Genomic DNA, 18,379 nt, shown 5'->3' with positions numbered 1-18,379 from the left:
ATTTTTCTTCCTGTTAGCCACCATCACACCGACAGCCAGGCACTGATGATGTACATAAAGAGTGTATGCAAAGTTCAATGTTGGTGCAATCTTGCAAGAGCCAATTAGGTAGAAACTATAAACAGAAAAATCAGGTATCATGAAGCCAACGGACCAAAACGATGCAGCTTCTTTACAAACGGCCTGTAGAAGATTCCACAAAACACCCAACAAACTCTTCACACGTGTCCATTTTCTCAGGCTGTTAAAAACAAAATCAATTTAAACTGCAAAGCAAAACAAAGGACGCAACAAAGCAAAATTATTCTACTAATGACAGTGGAAAAAATAAAGCTATGATTCTGGGACAAGATCTAATCAAAAGAAAACGTGTTCTGTGCCGACTAACTCATTAACTGATAAATGCATCAATATAGTCAATAATAAGATGATTTACAGGAGTTGCCACTATCTTTAAGCACAGATTTGTCTTTAAATGAACAAACTTTGTGACAGTTTAAAAGAAACAAAAACAAATGCTTTAGTGATGTTTGTGTTTTTCCATCCTCAACACATAAAAACCTTAGTTTCCCTCACAAATCCACTCCTCCTTTAATCCACCTCCCCTCAGTGACACATGTTCTCCATGCATGCTTTAAGACTCACCGCTCTCCCAAAACGTTCCTTAAGACGGCCTGACCCTCTTCAAGCTAACCCCAATACCCTCAAACAGCAATTTGTCACAAGCTCTAATCCAAGACCCTTAAAGTAATCACAATGAGAAGTGACTGATGTGCAAGGATTTTTTTAACCCTGCCCATGTCATCTGAGGTTACATAATGACAGAGTTAGTAGAGCTTTACAGTGAGGGTGACCTGGCTGACGTTCAAGGTTTCAGTTTGATTACTTCCCAGAATCTGCTGAAGTCAGATATATAAAAATAAAGAAAAAATGTAGCTTTGAAAAGAATCAGTCTCTAAAAAAGGAAATAAATTTACATCTAGGAATATGTCTTTCTAATGCATTAGCTTCTTGAGAAGAAGTGGTCCTGACTGGACTTAAAAGAACCAGAAACAAGACTGTAACACCCAAGAAGATCTGTGGGAAAAACCGTCCATCTCTTTGATTACACAAATGTCTGAAAATCCTAACTATCATGCCACAGTTTCTCTTTCAACATGCAGAGCCAAAGCCAAATGCTATAAACAGAGCGTACTCTGCTAACTTTGCAGGAAATCCTTCTGTGAAAACAGAAGAGGTTAACCAAATACACTTCAGAGAAAGGTAAACCTAACTTATCCTGAATTATCACTTACAAAAACTAATATTTGGGAGGCCATGATAAGCTTTATAAAAGCTGACTTAAATTTCCAATAACAGGAGCGCTGTAGTACGCACCCTAAGCCCCTTAGCCAGAGTCAGTCTGTGCCCATGAGGTGCTGGAAGTGCCGTAATGTCAGGATTAATACCAGAGGGCAGACTGGAACTGTTCTTATCCAGAAGACGGCTGGAAGGGTTCCCAGGTGGTATGATGTGGGTCAGAAAATATTAAAACTTTAACTAAAACACTTTCAGCCTGCATCAGAGGAAGCAGGGCTTTCACTACTCCTCAGTGGAATTTCCGAGCATGTACATGTGTCCAAATTGGAAAAATTACTATAAATACAAAAACATTAAACAGCTTCCTTACTAAAAGTGAAAGAATAATTTTTATTGTCCTAGGGACCCCTTTGCCTTTGAGCTCTAACACTGATAATATCATTAAAGGCACATTTTGAAATAGGAATACAGGATGAGAGAAAAAAATACTTCCTCTCAACTCACAACTATTGCACAAAGGAAATTAAAGGGCTGCCCACAGCTGTAAAAAAATAACAGCTTCAGGAAGACTGGAAACTTTGCTTTTTATTTGTTAGGACTCCAAAGCTGCAGTTTGATCACCAGTTGAATGATGTCTCGTTCAAGCAACAAACAGAAACAGACTGCACAACGTGGTCATCTTTACCTTGGTTCAGTTAACATTCTTCAGGCCTTGTTTGGGGTCATTTTCTTCTTTTTATTTACACTGCAGCGTCTCAGCTTTTCTAATAAAAGAACTGTAAATAAAACCGATTTTGCTTCTTTCCTCCTCTCACCTTTAATGAGTTGTGGACGGCCGACTCGGGCGGGTAGACGATGAAGTGCCGCAGTGTGAAGCCGAAGCCCTGGGATGTTCGCCGCAGGTGAAGCGTTTTGGGCCCTGGCCAGGAGAAGGGCTCCTCCTCCGGCGCTGGAGAAGCAGCGGCCGACGCTTCACTCTGGTCGCGTCCATCCTTCTGCTTGGTCTGAAGAAAAATCAAACAGTTATTAGCCTCGAGAATGCAAACTGAAATCTGACTGCTTTCCATGTGAGAACAAACTTGGATTCACACAGAGCAAAGTGCAGCCAACTAACACACACCACCATAAGTGTGTAAAATGTGGCTTTTCTAAGACAAAGGAGAACAGTGTTTTCATTGGAGAGACAGCCCTTGGCTAGGCACAGATATTATTCATCAACTTGATTTAAAAACACAAGTAGTCCCTTGTTGATGACAGTCTCTAGGTCTCACAGAGGAACAGGTTCTTACAGCTGAATTATAAGGTGTCGCTTGTGGTTTCGGGGGGGGACACACACTTAACAAGAGACTTCTTTGTTAGATTACCGTTTGTTAAATAATACGGCATAAATAATTGCTCTTGGCCATCATTTTGCTGTCGGTGACCTGAATATAAACACACTTTCAGGGAAGTTTCTTTGCTACAGAAACGGATTATCCTCCAGCTACGCTCTTAAAATGATTTTTATCAGAACTTAAGAGCATCACGTGATTACTTTGCTGATTCAGTGTCATTTTCTGGATAAATAGGAATACATAGGAATAGAGTATTCAGTTTTACTTCACATACTGAACAACTGAAAACGTTCCCCCGATTCTTCACTTAAAACACCTCCGATGAGCGGATCTGCAAACAAAAGCTGCTGATAACATGAGTCTGTAGTTTATGTAGCTCAATCGCATATAAAGAACTATTTAATGTCTCTTATGATGCATGGTTCTTTTTATTTTATTTATTTTTTTGCTAAAATAATAGTAAAAAATAAGTATAATAATGTGGTTGCTGGGTTGTTGTTTAATCAGAGACCATACTTTCTGAAATAATCAGGATTGTCCTTTAAGCCACATGGGTGCTGCCCCACACAGACATACATATGGCTTTAGTTATTGCACACTTGAGGCTTTGCAGGGCTGTTTGGTGTGTTTGTATGATGACGACATTATCATCTACTTTCCTACTGTAATGAACACAAGATAAAAACACTGGCTGCTCTCGTCTTGCATAACAATACATTCTTGTCAACATGATACAACACGTGCAACATCAGCTGAGACGTTGATTTTAAACGTTCTGTAAAAGAAAAAAAAGACGTTTACAGTGAGAGCATCTCAAATGGTGCACATAGCTGAGCTGAGTGTGTAAGACCAGACGATGCTCGATGTTATGAGACTGAAAAAACAAACATTACCCTCATTTAAAAGTGTCTATTCATCCACAGCGACCAACATGTGGGGTTCAGTATTTAATCCAAGGGTGATTAAGACATCTTGGCTGAGGACGCCAGGGGACGAACAAACTGCCTGAGCAACAGTCAAACGTCCACAGAGGGAAAAGAACTCATCTCAACTCAACTTTATTTATAAAGCCCTTTAAAACAACCACCGCTGAAACAAAGTGCTGTACATAAACCGGCAAACCAACACATAAAATACAACCATTAACAGGTAAATAAATAGTATAATAATTGTTTTAAAAACTATTTTAAAAGAAAAAAAACAGATTAAAAACAAATAAAACCAATAATTAAAACAAACCACAGCACACTAAAACAGGAACAGTCTCATACTGGGCTGAAAGCCAAAGAATAAAAACGTACTCATAAATTTGTGTAAATGTGAGTGTGTAGTAGTACATGATATTTACTTCATCTGAGGACAATCTTCCCACAGTCCCTGCTGTTTGCAAGAAGAGAAGATGAATCAACGCAAAGAACCCTTCTAGAATTACTATTTTCATAACGTCAGGCTAAGAAATGCATAATATCTGTCTGTGTGTGATCAGGCCACCGGGGGGAAGAAATTTCAGGAATATGAACAACAATCTGAGCAGTGTACAGCTTTTTTAAATGCTGCACTCACAGATACAGTCGGTGGAAAACAGTCGTTACATGTCGTTACGTAACTCTCACTGGTCAATTAAAACCAAGAAGCAGGACCTTTAATATCAATACCGCTACTGATGGCAAAGGAGACAGTAGGGCTGGACAAAATGGCAAAAAATACGACTGATCTCATTTTAAAAACAAGCCACCACAAAGGATGTCATGTCTTTTGCTATGAAATTCAAACAGCTGTTTAAATTTGATTGGTTTGTTTTCCACACATTGTTTGAATTGGTCTTACTTTCTGCATGGTTGCTATCTACCTTATTAGATAGAGGAGATATTTTGACCAACAATCTAATGAATGTGTGGACTTTTAGTTGTTAAATATCTTCTCTCCAAGAATGATAGCTAATAACAAACACTAAGAGAAGACATTATTGTAGACTTAAATACAAAATTATAATTTTAAACCTTCCAAAACTCAAATTTAACATCACCTTACCCATGAAACAGGAAATATTGGGTAGCTCTTGATCACAGCAACTCTATAGCTCCATCACTGATCTTTCCTGTTGCTGTGAGGCTCCTGTCACATCCATCATCGAAATAATGATGGAGCTGAACCACCGCACCACAGGGTGTGCGTTAGTGGTTGTTGCTAACACTACCACAGTAACTTCAAACTATGAGAGCCTGCCAAGAGTTTCAGCCTCATTCCAAATCACTCTGCAGGCTCTTTCCTACCAAAATACATCTTAGGTATGGATCCAAAACAAAGACACAATCCCCCCATCACCCCTCAAGCTACTCTTTCCCCACCTCTCCTCTGCATGTCTGGAAGCAGCAGATGAAGAAGCCCCCAGAGAGTGGGAGGGTGTGGGCTTAATGGCTTGACTGGTGAAATCACTACCAATAAATACCCAGTGGTGTGGAGCTGGAAGTAAGCCACAGTCTATAATGTAACAGAGGAAAGTAACATGAGGAGCTGACACAGTGCGACTCTGCTGTATGTTTTGATTTTATGCTTAAAATTTAAAGTCCTATTACGCAGTAAGTCAAACCGCTTGTCTTAAATGTTGAAGGATAGAGCAAGTGAAGCTGCAGGAAAGCACAGTATAAAGTAAGGAAACTGCTGCTGCAAACAAATCACAAAATGCTTGAGCAAATAGATAAACTTTAAATCTGCAAGCTCACAATAACCTGATAAATGCTACTCAATTATGCATGCAGTCTGCTCATCAGGACAGTCACTATTATTGTGCAAGCTGAGGGTTTGATGTTTGTTGCCATATGGTACCACAGCCTGCAGAAGGGCACATTTGCATGCCTATCCCTGCTTCTTTATGCATATGACATAAGGAACTTGACTGAATTTGAATGGCATTAGGTGTGGACTCAGTTTTTTTTTCAAAACTATTTTCCTAAGTTCTTTAGTCACCCGTAACACAGAGTTCTGCAGCTTTCATTCTGGTGCTTTTTCCTCCCAAGATTCATTCCCCACATTAGTCACTCTTATCCATTTTGTCATAGGAAAATGTTTGTCTACTTCCCCAAATTTAGGGCAACAGCGAGCAATGACTGACTTCATTTCATTAAGTCTTTGTTGCCACTACACAGAAAATAACAAATGACTGGTTTAGTGAATTTTACTTCAGAAGAAATGCTGAAATGGAATAAAAAAACACATCGTCCTCGAACAGCAGAAGAGTGTCACACTGAACCCACCATAGGGACCAATAACAATAAACGAAACCTAACCCAAACACACAGAGACGCACTCACGTTACAAAAGATATTGGTCAGTGAAACAGGACTACCCTGCTGCTGGAGAGCGAGATGACGCACACGAAATTCCTCAGACAGCACAACAAAGCGTAGCCGCCCCTAACCTCTCCTCCCATCTCAAATGTTTCCTATGTAAACCTTGATGCCTCTGCCAGTCTGATTTCCTTAAAAATGTAACACAGTTTGGGCTATGCAAGGATGCTCTCCACCTCACACATATACTTGTCCACTCCTTACCCGAGATCGGACACAGTTCTTCCTGGAGGCTTCTCGGAGCCGAGCCCAGGACACGCTGCGGTTGGGGCTGGTGAGGCCCAGTTCTACCTCACCCCAGTAGGCTCGGGCCAAAAGCTGGAACCAAAGACAGTACGGCTCCGACAAGCAGCCGTCTACCCCGGCCAGACGAGCCCAGGGGCAGCCTCCAGATGACAGGGAAGGGGAGAAGGAGCAGCAGTCTTCTGCGTTCATGTCCACATCTTGCAGGTCAGGATGGTCCTTCAGAGGAACCGGCTTACAGCCTGGAGGAAGCCCGTTCCTCTGGGCAAGCATGGCATAGTCAAGTCTTAGGTGGTGAGTCCAGGTGATAGAAGGGATGAAAACTATTCTTGAAGCAATGCTCTTCTCTCAAGGTCTTCTTCCCAACTCCTCTTTTCAGAGTTTTCAGCCAAGCTTTGCTCCCTCCGTCTTCCTCAGTCCATGTAGTCTGGTCTCAGTTCGGAGAAACAGGGCTGTTCCTCTGTGCGTCCCACAGACACATGATGTTTCCACTCAGCCGGGAGGAGAGCAGCAGCTGAGTGCGCTGCAGAGCCGGGCCGACTGACTGACGCACCCACCCACTCACCACACAAAACTCTCTCTGAAGTATGCACACACACATTCACATACACACACCAGGCAGCCTGAAGTGAATTTTCCTCCTTTCCTGTCTCCTTCATCTGCCTCTTCTGCAGCCTGCCTTTAAAAGTTGTAGCCGAACGCCTGCCAACGCACCCGTGAACTCACACGTGCCGAGCCTGATCAATTAATCATGAGGACAAATGAATGGAGAAAGGAAGATGCAGAAATGAGTGCAAGGTAAGAAATATAAACATTGAAAAAGATTTTTTTTTCCTTGTAGGAGCAGAGGCTCTACTAAGCTGTTATCAGGCAGGGACAGGAATAACCAGGATTGTTTTCACAGCTATGGAAGAAGTCAAGTAGGTCAAATGTGGATGAGGAAGCATATGGATACTGTGAAATGTATAAGGCACAAAACTGTACTACTAATCCACCCACCTTTGATGCCTGCAGTTCATCTGGCAACTACAAAGGACTAACGCCTGAGTGGCTCACATGGCGGTCAGAGGGAACACCACGAGCCACATAAAGATGCTGCATGTTGAGCACTTATTTCTCTACAGTACAAACATGGTTATATAAGAATGAGTAACGCAACAGATGTCATTTCTTTGAGTCATTTAGTAAAAAGCTCTTTGAGGGCTTGTCTTTTGATTGGCTTTTAACCAACTGTTAATGTATAATTCACTTTATTTGAAAAACCTTCCACTTCTTTGGCGGCAAATCCAACAAAACGCTTTTAAGTTATTTAGCCTGCTTTATTCATTTCATTAAAAAAATGTGCAAACACCACTGTAGAGATCTAGTCACAATCCTTTTTAAACAGTATTTGTAAGACCTCTTTTTAAATATATGACCTTAAGATATGCAAATTGTTTCCGGATAGCCTGAACCACATTTATTTAGGTCTGGATGCCTAAATCACATATTTAGGTATCTTTAGCATTATCCACAGAGCATCAAATCCAGAGTGACCAGAATCAACTCCCAGTAAAATAGCTACACCATGGAGTAAAAAACAACCTGTGGACGTGATTAGACTCTTCTTTACAAGAAAAGCTGGAAGGAATATACCGTTAAAAAGCCGGATAACCAAAGTAGCACCGTTGTTAATGTCCTACCTTTGCTACCTCAGCAACCCAAGAAGACAGGCTGCTGATTCCTGGACACACAAATCTGATCTGATTTCAAATATAAGATCTTTATGAAGCATCACTGTAGAGCAGTCTGAAACTAAAGCAGACAAATCAAGGTGTCTGTCTCATTAGGTTTTCACTGTCATATTTCCATTGCTTTTCATCCACTGCAGGAGTTTTGGTCAGAAATGACAAAACGTTTTAAAGGTTTCCATTTCAGTTGACACACTGATTCTCAAACAGATGTCCAGTTACTCCTTCCTGATTTCATCCTTATGTTTTTAAAGTAGTGTAAAAAAAAAAAATAACATATGCATCGACTGCACATAATAGAAATGTCAACAAAAGGAATCTCTCACGAACTCATTTCAGGTTTAATCTGTGAGAAATGACTGGATTATGTTCTCCCATCTGTAAGTCTGTGGATACTGTTTATGAATAAATATCTGGTACTTCTAAATTTAGAAAATGTGAAGATAAAAACAGGGATTTTTTGGATGTTTTTCTTATAAATGTGGTTGTGTGAAGTTCTTATGAGCAAAGACAATCTTTCCTCCTGTATTCATGAGTCAGTTTGAAGAATTAGAAACAAATGTTGACAGGCTAAGGTGAGAGCTACTCACAACGGAGCTGTGAGGAGAGCAAATTTATCTGAAACAACTTAGAAACCTCAAAAATATAAGAAAGATTCAAGCAAAATATTATCACAAACTTTTTTAAAGGCTTCACTTCTGCAGTCGACGGTTATTTTTATTTTCAGTTCATCTTCTTTCCTGTAAAGCGTCTGTATTACAACACGGCCGACAGGTTATTACAGTACAGACGAGGTTGCAACGCTGCACAGCAACACAGACCTCGGTATGCTGATGCGGTATTCCATGACATCACCATTCTGGTCCAATAATCTTCTTACCAGCTACGTTTTTAAACAGTCTTTTCTTTAGATATTGTTTGTCCTGTCATTTCTTCTTCTGCAGCCCACCCTGTCCTCATGCTCACCTCCTCATGATGTCTGATGATTCTCCGGCAAAGTCTCCACCTTTTTACTTTGCCCACCTTGGTCTAATTACACCATTTAAATTGAAATTATTTTATTATTAATTTTTTAAATTTTAGTTTATCTTTTTACTGACACATCTGATATGTGTAAAATCCACAATATAGTGCTTATTCAGACTTCTATAAAATAGTTTTTTTAGGTTTAAGTTGTTCTAGGTGGTGAAAAAATGGTTGTTTCTGCCAGGAAACCTAATTCTCTAAACAGAGAGTGCTGTGATTACTGTCAGCTTCAGGTAAAACTACTCGTAAATTCTTCCCACAGTCCCACAAATAAGACTCAATAATTCCCTTTATGACATCTGATGCCTCAAACTTTAAACATCTCCCATCAAAACCTAAAACTTCTTGTGCCACCCTCCATTTTTGCTCAGGACAATTTGTTCCCATTTAGTGCTTTAGCTTAGTGAAGCTAATCTCTGCAACCCACCAGCAAACACCTTCACACATCAACAAGGGAATACCTCCTTAATCCTTCCATGTAAGCAAACTCCCAAAAAGACCTGGTAACTGGTTTTATTTTAGGAGCAGAGATGGTTGAGAGCTGGATGAACACAGCTCTGGAAGAGAGCAGTGCAACATCAATTTAATATTTAATCATCTTTTCATCTGAGGGGTGCATTTGTGCTGCTCCAACAGGCTTTATGGCTGCTTTAAGTTTTCTTAGCAAATGTTAAATAAGTTTGAGTAACACTTTAAAACAACTGCTCACTGTGTCTGGAAGGTCAGTCAAAAAGATCCCATAATTGAGATGATGATTCAGCTGACGCATGTCAGTACTTTGGATGAGTCTGCTAAATGGTAAAAATTCAAATACCAGTCTATTTTCAATCTGAAGAATATTTACCATCCGAGACCATAGCGACCACGAAAGCAACATCAGGAACCCAGACAGGGAATGTTACCTCTGAGCATCTTGTTACCACATTCACTCAGCTCAATATAGCATGCGGTATTCTGTACGGAAAAGACAGCAGAAATAGAAGTCACCAAACAGCCAGCTGAGACAGTTGACTTGTGGACGCCAGAACAAGGATTAAGCCTCACGAGCATTGCTATATATACGAGATCAGTGCAGTTTGTGTTTGTGCACCACATTGCTATTTGAGGTCCAGTTTCCAACCAAACAATGCTTCACTCAGATTGTTATAAGGTTTCAAACCACATCGTATATGTCTCTGAATCCCTGCAAATCAAAAACACATGATTAGAGAAAAGATGTGTTGGCAGGAAAATGCATTTGGTGCCATGCAAACAAAAACAAGGCGCGCCACCCAGAAACTTGTGCAGTTACCAGGGCAACAAACACAACCACAACAATGCTGTCCAGAGAGTGCTCTGTGGGCGCTCATGGGATTTCATGGTTAATGTGTGTGACCATGTTTATGTGTACATGAGCGTGGCTGCAAGCATCATAAAGGACTGCAAGCAAGGGATTTGAGGCTTTAGCCCGGCCGTCCATCTCACATCCTCACTGAGGTCGACGACGGTCCGGAAGATTTGCCACACACGGGATTAAAGGACGGAAATGCTTCCTACAGCTCAACGTGCAAACACAGAGCAAAGGAGGAGTAAAGGATTTGTGTGTAAGTTCTTGACTTGGCTTTGTTTTAACCACAAGGGAATCTGATTTGTTTTAACATCAGGGCAGAACATCTACAGCCTTGGATAACTCAGCTCATCTCAGGTACTGTTACCTCAGAACTGTAAAAGCTGCATGAACTCTAACTACAGAAACCTGCAAAATAACCTATAAGCTGCTATTTTAGTGTTATTTTATTGATCCATTGCAATCCTATCTCATAAAAATGCACATATGTCTCTTATAAGTTCAATAAACTACATGCAGAATTAGTCTCAAAACAACACTTGTGGCCTAAAAGCATTCAGTTGTCTTGATATAAAACAGAGAGAAGCTGTAACAGGTTAATGGGATGCTGGCCATGTTCAAACACACAATAAAACACCTCTTTAACACCAAGAAGGAAAATGCTTTGAAGAAGTTTATGAGACAACACAAAGATGTAAACTCAAAGCAACACTGTCCCTCCAAGAAAAAGTGCTAATAACAAATGGAACCAGTGTGACCTGGTTGACTAAATCCATCCAGCATGATGACAGAAGCCTGTGAAATTCCACCAGTAAGCGTGAAGGCCGGAGCTGTGAACAACTGATCACCAGAAGGGTTTGTTGTCCTTCACTGCACCGTCATCGCTTGCGTCTGGACACGACACGGTGCAGTTTGGCCTTGCTGATAATTCTGAAAATGGCTTTGCAGCGTCACACAACCCCACATGAAGAGCCTAATACAACGTATGGACTGGCTGGTGAAATAACAGGGATGGGGGGCTCAAACACTTGTTGGGATCTTTCATGGTGTTGTTATGGCCACTCAACGCTCTTGAAGATGAAATTACATTAGTGGCGACCTAAACACCCAAACAGACACGGGACAAGTCCAGTTTGTGGATTTGGACAGGCTGAATCAGATGAAACCACCCTGCCTTTTACAGCCCAAGCTCAATACCCACACTCACCACATAAATACCCCAAAAGCTAAAAACCATCTGACAGCCAAAGTTTTGTTTTCTCAGTTGTGAAACGCATTTCAGATGTTTACATTTCTGGAGGACACAACCCAATGGAAAGCAGACTGTTTCATGGTACCGATTAGTTTTATTCCACTAAAATGTTTAAGTCTAGGACTTATTAGATGGCTATCTGCAGCACTGATTTGTGTAACAAAGGGAAAAAAGCTGTAAGCAGCTGACAGGATCTCTGGACGGGGATTAAACACAGACGGCAGCGACAGGGCTCCAAAAACTACAATAAGTAATATGAAGTCTCCAGTTGCTGTGTGACCAGCTCTATGTATGTGTGGCTGTGAAAGTGTGTGTTTTTTTTGTCTGTGTGTGGCATGGAGTGGCAGAAGAAAAGGGAAAGTCTTCCAGGAGGATTAGGCTTGATTCAGGGGTGGCTTTTCAAGACTCCTGGTGGGTGTAAGATCTAATCTGGACATGCTGCATCTGAGCTCCGCGAGGTATGGCTTACTGTAACAAAGAACTGGCTAATGAGGGCCAGGGGACAGACTGCTCCCACTACTCAGCTGCACACCCATAAAGCCCTTCTTCATATGGCCCACAGGGGGGTATGAACACCACAATCAAAAACTGCATAAAGGTGACAGTCTGCCGGTGCTGATCAGGCACAAACAGAATAAAACTGGGTTCTATTTATGTAGGAGGCAATTCATGTAGTCCTCATAATTTTACAGCCTTCTCATCTGTCAACACACTGGATGGAGGGAGGGAATCATGGGTTTCAGATAGATCTTTTTCCTTAAGGGGAAAAAAAAAACTGGAAATATTATAAACAGTCTGATCACAGCTAATTAAGGAATGCAAAGTCTGACAAGAAGTCAAGTCAAACTCTTACTTCTTATTTCATAGATAGATTACTTATTGATTTTAAATAAAAATAATATAGACATAAAGCAAAAGTTTAAGCGTCCATCATCGTAAGTCTAAAAAAGCTCCTCTTAAAAATAATCCTGCTTTTTTAAACAGTTTTGGATCAGATACAAGTTGGCAGAAAATTTTCAGCCCGTTATTTCTGTAATAAGCAGTTAAATGAGGATCTCAGACTGTCTTGTGCTGCTCTTTTCAGACTAATAAAGGTTATAGCAGATTCTGCAGCTTGTAGACAGTTGTGGACAAAAGGTCGTTTGTTCTGGGGTTTAACTAAATTAATTCTTCCCTTTTCCTGCGAGATGCTCCCTGCACAACTGGCTACAACGCAAGCCCAAAGCATGATCGCGCTTTTGTTGCTCTTAGCAATTGGAAATGCATTTTTATTAAATAAATGCACATTTTCCCTCCAAATATATCTTAGTTCACAGCAGCCTAAAAAGGTTTGTTTAACTTCATTATTTCACAGGTGCTGTTTGCAGAGTCTGGGTATTTAAAATCTTTTCAATTTAAATCAAATTTTTTTAAGTGTCCAAGGACGCCCTTTATCTTTGAGCCTTTTGGAAATGTTTCTTCCAAACTAAATAAATTTTTTACGCAACACTAAATGACAAAGACTTTAAGATTGAAATCACCACAATGATTGCCTCTTTTTGTTGCCTACTAAGAGGGATGTTGGCAGAAGTTTTCTTTCATTTTGAGACATATCTTAAACAGCTTAAAGCTTAAACATAAATCATGACGCAACAACTCCAAAAGCAACCAAATTTACTTTATGTGAGTCATGCCCACCACGTATTTATGATCCAATGCATCACTTCTCTTCCACTGGCAAAAACAACCACCAAAATTCACGGTTTGCTATGGAGACCATGTGTGTGTAGTGTGAAAGAAATGCAGGACAGATTCCGACTTACAAGAGGAAAAGAAAAAATAAAAAAAATAAGGGGATTTCCATCTGGATCGGGCCGAGGCTGAAGTGAGGAGTGTGTGTGTTGGAGGAAGGACAAAAGCTTGAACCAATATGGGGGGAGTTGCATGAGTTTGGTGTATCTGTGAGCTCCCTGGAGAAGGAGCTCTGCTTGATCTGGACAATTATCTCCAAAGGTCCCTAGACACCTTCAGACAAATGCCACTGCCAGTCAAGCATTCGGGAGGCTGCACGTTCACCCCTCAGCAGCTGCTCTAACACAGCTAGTAAAGCAGTAAATCTACTTCTAACGGCAACCCAAGTCACACCTCTTGAATTAGAAATGAAAAAATATCTGGGGAAATCTAATTACTGCATCTCCTCATTGCTCAGCAGGTTTCCCTCAGGGAGAGGCCATGTGGCTCCAGAGAGAAGAGATGACAAAGGGATCCTGGTCATCAGAAAGTGCTAATGAAGATGCAGTTATCCTCTTGTCAGCCTGACAGAGTGAGCTGAGATGAACCTGTGTGTAAGGTCACCCACATGGGTCAACAAGCATCATCTTATCTACCCTCACAACCCTGCTCACCACACAGATCTGACATCTCTTCAAGATGATGCAGTCGCATCTACATTTTACCCTGAAAATACTATAACGAAGATTTAGCAATATTTCCAGAAAGAGTAGTTTTCCAGATTCAAATAAGAATTAATGAAGTCTCTGACTGGTTTTCTTACCAATGTACACTACAGCTTTTGGTCTCTATCCGTCCACCCATCCAATTACTAATACTTATTCAAGGTTGAATTGCAGAGGCGGCAGCATAAACATCCCGAGGTGTTCGTAGGCCAGCCGAGAGACAAAGACTGTGTCCGAATGTGCACCCGACTCCCTACATAATGCCCTAAATAGGTGTCCAAATGTCCAAACAGAAAAAAAGTAGGGCACTCAAAATTACCCACAATGCATCTTAAAAAGTAGTGAGTATCGATGGTCGCTAAACGGGTAAATATAGACCACAATGCATTGAGGGCAGAAGCTCAACACGGCGCATAGAGGCGAAAAAAATTTAGCTGCGCGAAATTACCTGTAAGCAAACAAACAAAGAATAAAATACAACATAAGGAATAAAAATAAAAATATTTACACACAACTTTGGATTGGATTTGTAATGACATCGTCATGCGGGTTGTGGTTGCCATGGTGACGGCAGTAGTCACATGGTTTGCGGCGAGGAAAAAATATGCAGCTTCATGTCCGAATCGCTAAGAGAATGAATCGCTATGTAGTGTGCTATGTGGTGAACGAGGGGTTAGGGGGTAGGGTGGACATTGGGACACAGCCATAGTCTCACTAGCATGTCCTGAGTCTTCACCAAGCCACCATCCCAGTAGGCCATGCCTGGTATCTCTGACCAGGGAGGCATACTGGAGGCATTTTAACCAGATGCCGACGGCCTCATCTGGCTCCCCTCCATGGGGTTTGAGTACCTCCTCCATGAACCTGAGGGACGTGTTGTCTGTCCCGTTCCTAGTAAGGGGTCTAATATAGGACAGGAAAGTTGTGTGCGGTTTGTTTTGGTAAACCCTGATCTGATATCAGCTGATCACTCTGGTCGATCAGCTGCTGCGTAAAATCATTCCGCTGTCAGAGATCTGAAAACGCTGATGGCGTACAAGATTATTTCATAATAAATAGAATTTCCTTTAGTGCATTCAATACAGCAGACTTTCCACCAGCACTCTGCTAGTGGGGGAGGAGAAATGGAGGCTCTGCTCATGACTGCAGCATCTCCAACAACAAAAAAATAAATTATATGAATATCATAATAATATTATCGTTTTTGTCACCGTATCATTATAAAGTCACTAAATGTTTGAGACCAAATAAACCCCAAACTGAAGCAGGATTCACCTACATAAGACACCAGTCTTCATCAACATAAACCACCCACATCTGGAAAGTCAGAGCAGACATCATGAATTAGACACTGAAACGTTTGGATTGCCACCTGGGCTGTTTAAATGCAAGGACCAACCTGTCCACCCTGAATGTAAACTGTGGTTCTCCAGCTATCTGAAAGGCTCCTTTAAGAAGCTGCATTGCTGCTGTTAGCCAACATGAGCTTCATAAAGAGCCCATATAGCAGCGGCGTAAAGTGATCTTTAAATTCCTGTAGCTGGCTTGAGGTTGGACTGCTGTGGAATCAGAGCGGGGACAGAGGTGGAGGGTATGCTCCTTCCAGATGCATGCCTGATGGATGCATAATGTGTGGAGGGAGAGCAAGACCCAGACAGACACATGACGCAGAATAAAACTTGATGTATTAAGGTGTTGACTCCAGGTTTCTGTGTTGTGTCTGATGAAAAATAAATCAGGTGAGACTAAGCAGACGTAACACATGACACCCTTTAAAAACAAATTAGACTTCAGGGAGTGGCGTGACAGTTTAACACGCATGTGTCATTGATTTTAAACCACAATCTCAGGGGAGGTGATGAATTGAGACTAGAGAAATCAAAACTTGTATTTGTTCATTAGTTTATTTTGGCAAAGAGGCACGTTCAGTGAAGGAAAAGCCAAATAAATGTTGAGGACACAGTTATTTATACAGCCTGAAAACAGTTACAGCTTGTGACGTGGTATCCATGGTTTCTAAAAGAACAGGGGCCAAAACTAAAGAAACTACAGAGAAAAGAGGCAAAGATACAAAAAGCAACTTGAACGACCTGCTGCTCTTTTTACACCAAGCAGAATTCTACACATAAAAAGAACCAGACATACTCTGTGAATAAGTCAGTATTTTCCACCAAATTACACAAAGTACATCATCACTAGGATGTGGTTAATAGAGAATGAGAATTTGACATCATGAGTTGGTTTGTTTAGGCACCATATTATATTCCTACAGTCTACTAGGCAGTTATACGTATGCAGAGATGGGGTGGGAGTCTCTAAACACCTCACATTTGGATTACTGGATTATCAATGCATTTTGACGTATCCTTTGAGTCTTGTTATAAAACAATATTTACTCATCTACAAGATTTAATTCGAAGCCAAATTATCACTCAGACATTAGCTGTAAACACTTCCTGTTATCATGCACTTATTTTGTAGTACATATACCAAATAATATGGTAATAATTATTATAAAAAGCATTTTTTGATCCAAATTCAAAATAAATAAAGTACCGTTAGCTCAACAAACACGCCAAAGCAAGGACACAGAAGCACCAACACCTATGACTGCATCCATCCAAATACCAAACATACCATATCTTCACTTGGATCCAGCTCAGCTATTCCAGTCTACTAGTGAAATATTCAAGCTGTCATTCAATATTCATAAGTGACTGGTGAGATGCTACCAACCTCTAAAAATACCTACAAATGCGTAACAGAATATAAAGTATTCATGTTGGTATGAAACCTTTCGCCGGTCTCGTGACCACTTCTCTCACGTGCAGCAGCTGCATGATGCTGCAGTCAAAGCAGCCGCTGCTGTTTTCTTGATTATTATTACTTTTGGATTCACACGAAGCTCCGAAGAAAAGAGACAGACCCATAAACAACGCTGGCTCGCTCATTACCAAAGTCAGTTGGACCTTTAATGAATTCTTTTAGCTGGAATCTACCACAATTGTACTCTAGATCTAAAGCCATTTTGTTTGATTATTTAAGCAGCTTACTCAAAATATACATTCACTCTGTGTCTTTCATGAGGTGCTAGATTCCCATCTTACTCAAAAAGACTCATTTCTAGGATTAAGAATTGTATATGATCTCTTGAACTTACGGCTCTTATGAAAATAAAAGCAAGCTGGGTGGAGGGACTAGGAGACAAAACAGATGGATATTTTAAACATCGCCTTACAGAGTAAAAACCTCTTGTGCAAAATTAAATATAATACAAATAAAAGTCTTGCACAGAGCCTATTTTTCCAAAGCAAGACTTAGAAAAATGTATCCACATTAAATGCTAAATATAACAAAGCTGATACAGCCCTACCAATCTAACCCACGTTCTGGTCATGGTTACAGAAACAGCACTGATTTCCAATCTAAAGCAGTAGCAGTTTATTATTAATATTTTATTCATTTTCTTGGCAACATCATTGCCAACTTTGAATTTGGTAAAACTGTGTTCACTACTTAGTAACCTGATTTAAAGATGTGCTGGTTAGCATCATCATACAGGAATAATTGTGAGACTTAAGACATAAATTAATGTGGTCTAGTGTAATTACGTATTATTTGCTTATGTTTATTTGCTGTGTTTTTTTGTGTATTTATTTATTTTTACCCTCCTGCTTCTCTGGGTGAGGCTCACACAAGTGTATTACTAGTATGCAATGACCATAATGCTTGACTATGTTACCAATAAAAAAATAATAATAAAAAAAGAGTTCACCTGGTGTGGGTTTTACCTGGATGTGAGGGTGAAGATCAAGTGACTGATTGTCTAGATAAACACATAGAAAGACAGTTTCCTGATGTTTTATTTAATATACAATCATTTACAGTAATAATTAAATATGATTCTTACTAACAAAAAACAAATTTTACTGTAGCTCCACCTTTGTTCCTGTACTTATATCTAGTTCTGGTAGCTTTTAATGTCACATAAAGGTACAAACTCGCTGCAGAAATATTAATACATATCTGCCATTGCGTTACTACTGAGGTATTTAGTGGACTGTAAAAGATTTGGTATGGGACAGATCTGGTATTCGTTATGAGGAGAAGCACCGTGCAGTGGAGCCAACAATGATGCAGGATGTGGGACACACCCTTTAAACAACACACACACACGCACATGCACACAAAGAGCCCTCAGCTGACCAAAAGCTGGAACTTACACCACTATTGGGGAATTTGATGGAGAACAGTGAGAGATAATTAAAGAAACACTGGAAAGTTGCCTCCGTGATTCAGTGTGGGTGCTCCTAGCGTCTGATAGTTGATATTTGGGCTGAAGTATAGACAGTCTTTATTTCTCCATATTTTTGCCAATGGGTGTGT

The 18,379-nt window shown here is 40.5% G+C and overlaps 1 protein-coding gene across 4 annotated transcripts in view; it reads right to left on the bottom strand.

Moving 5' to 3' along the window:
- LOC121628690 (rho GTPase-activating protein 21) overlaps positions 1-18,379 on the bottom strand; it is a 92,978-nt gene that overhangs the window by 39,976 nt on the left and 34,623 nt on the right. For 2 of the 4 annotated variants that reach the window (XM_041967906.1, XM_041967907.1), the window contains exons 1-2: positions 6,185-6,698; positions 2,115-2,303 (exon numbers count right to left, since the gene is read on the bottom strand). In XM_041967906.1, the coding sequence (XP_041823840.1) occupies positions 2,115-2,303; positions 6,185-6,496 (501 nt within the window). In that variant the 5' untranslated portion in view covers positions 6,497-6,698. Of the gene's footprint in view, positions 1-2,114; positions 2,304-6,184; positions 6,699-18,379 lie in introns of those variants that run through there. The other 2 variants (XM_041967908.1, XM_041967909.1) reach the window with 2 other exon arrangements.

The sequence above is a fragment of the Melanotaenia boesemani genome, chromosome 18, assembly GCF_017639745.1.
Source record: "Melanotaenia boesemani isolate fMelBoe1 chromosome 18, fMelBoe1.pri, whole genome shotgun sequence".
Lineage (NCBI taxonomy): Eukaryota > Metazoa > Chordata > Actinopteri > Atheriniformes > Melanotaeniidae > Melanotaenia > Melanotaenia boesemani.
The sequence above is the reverse complement of the archived record's forward strand: the minus strand, read 5'-3'. Positions and strand labels throughout refer to the sequence as shown.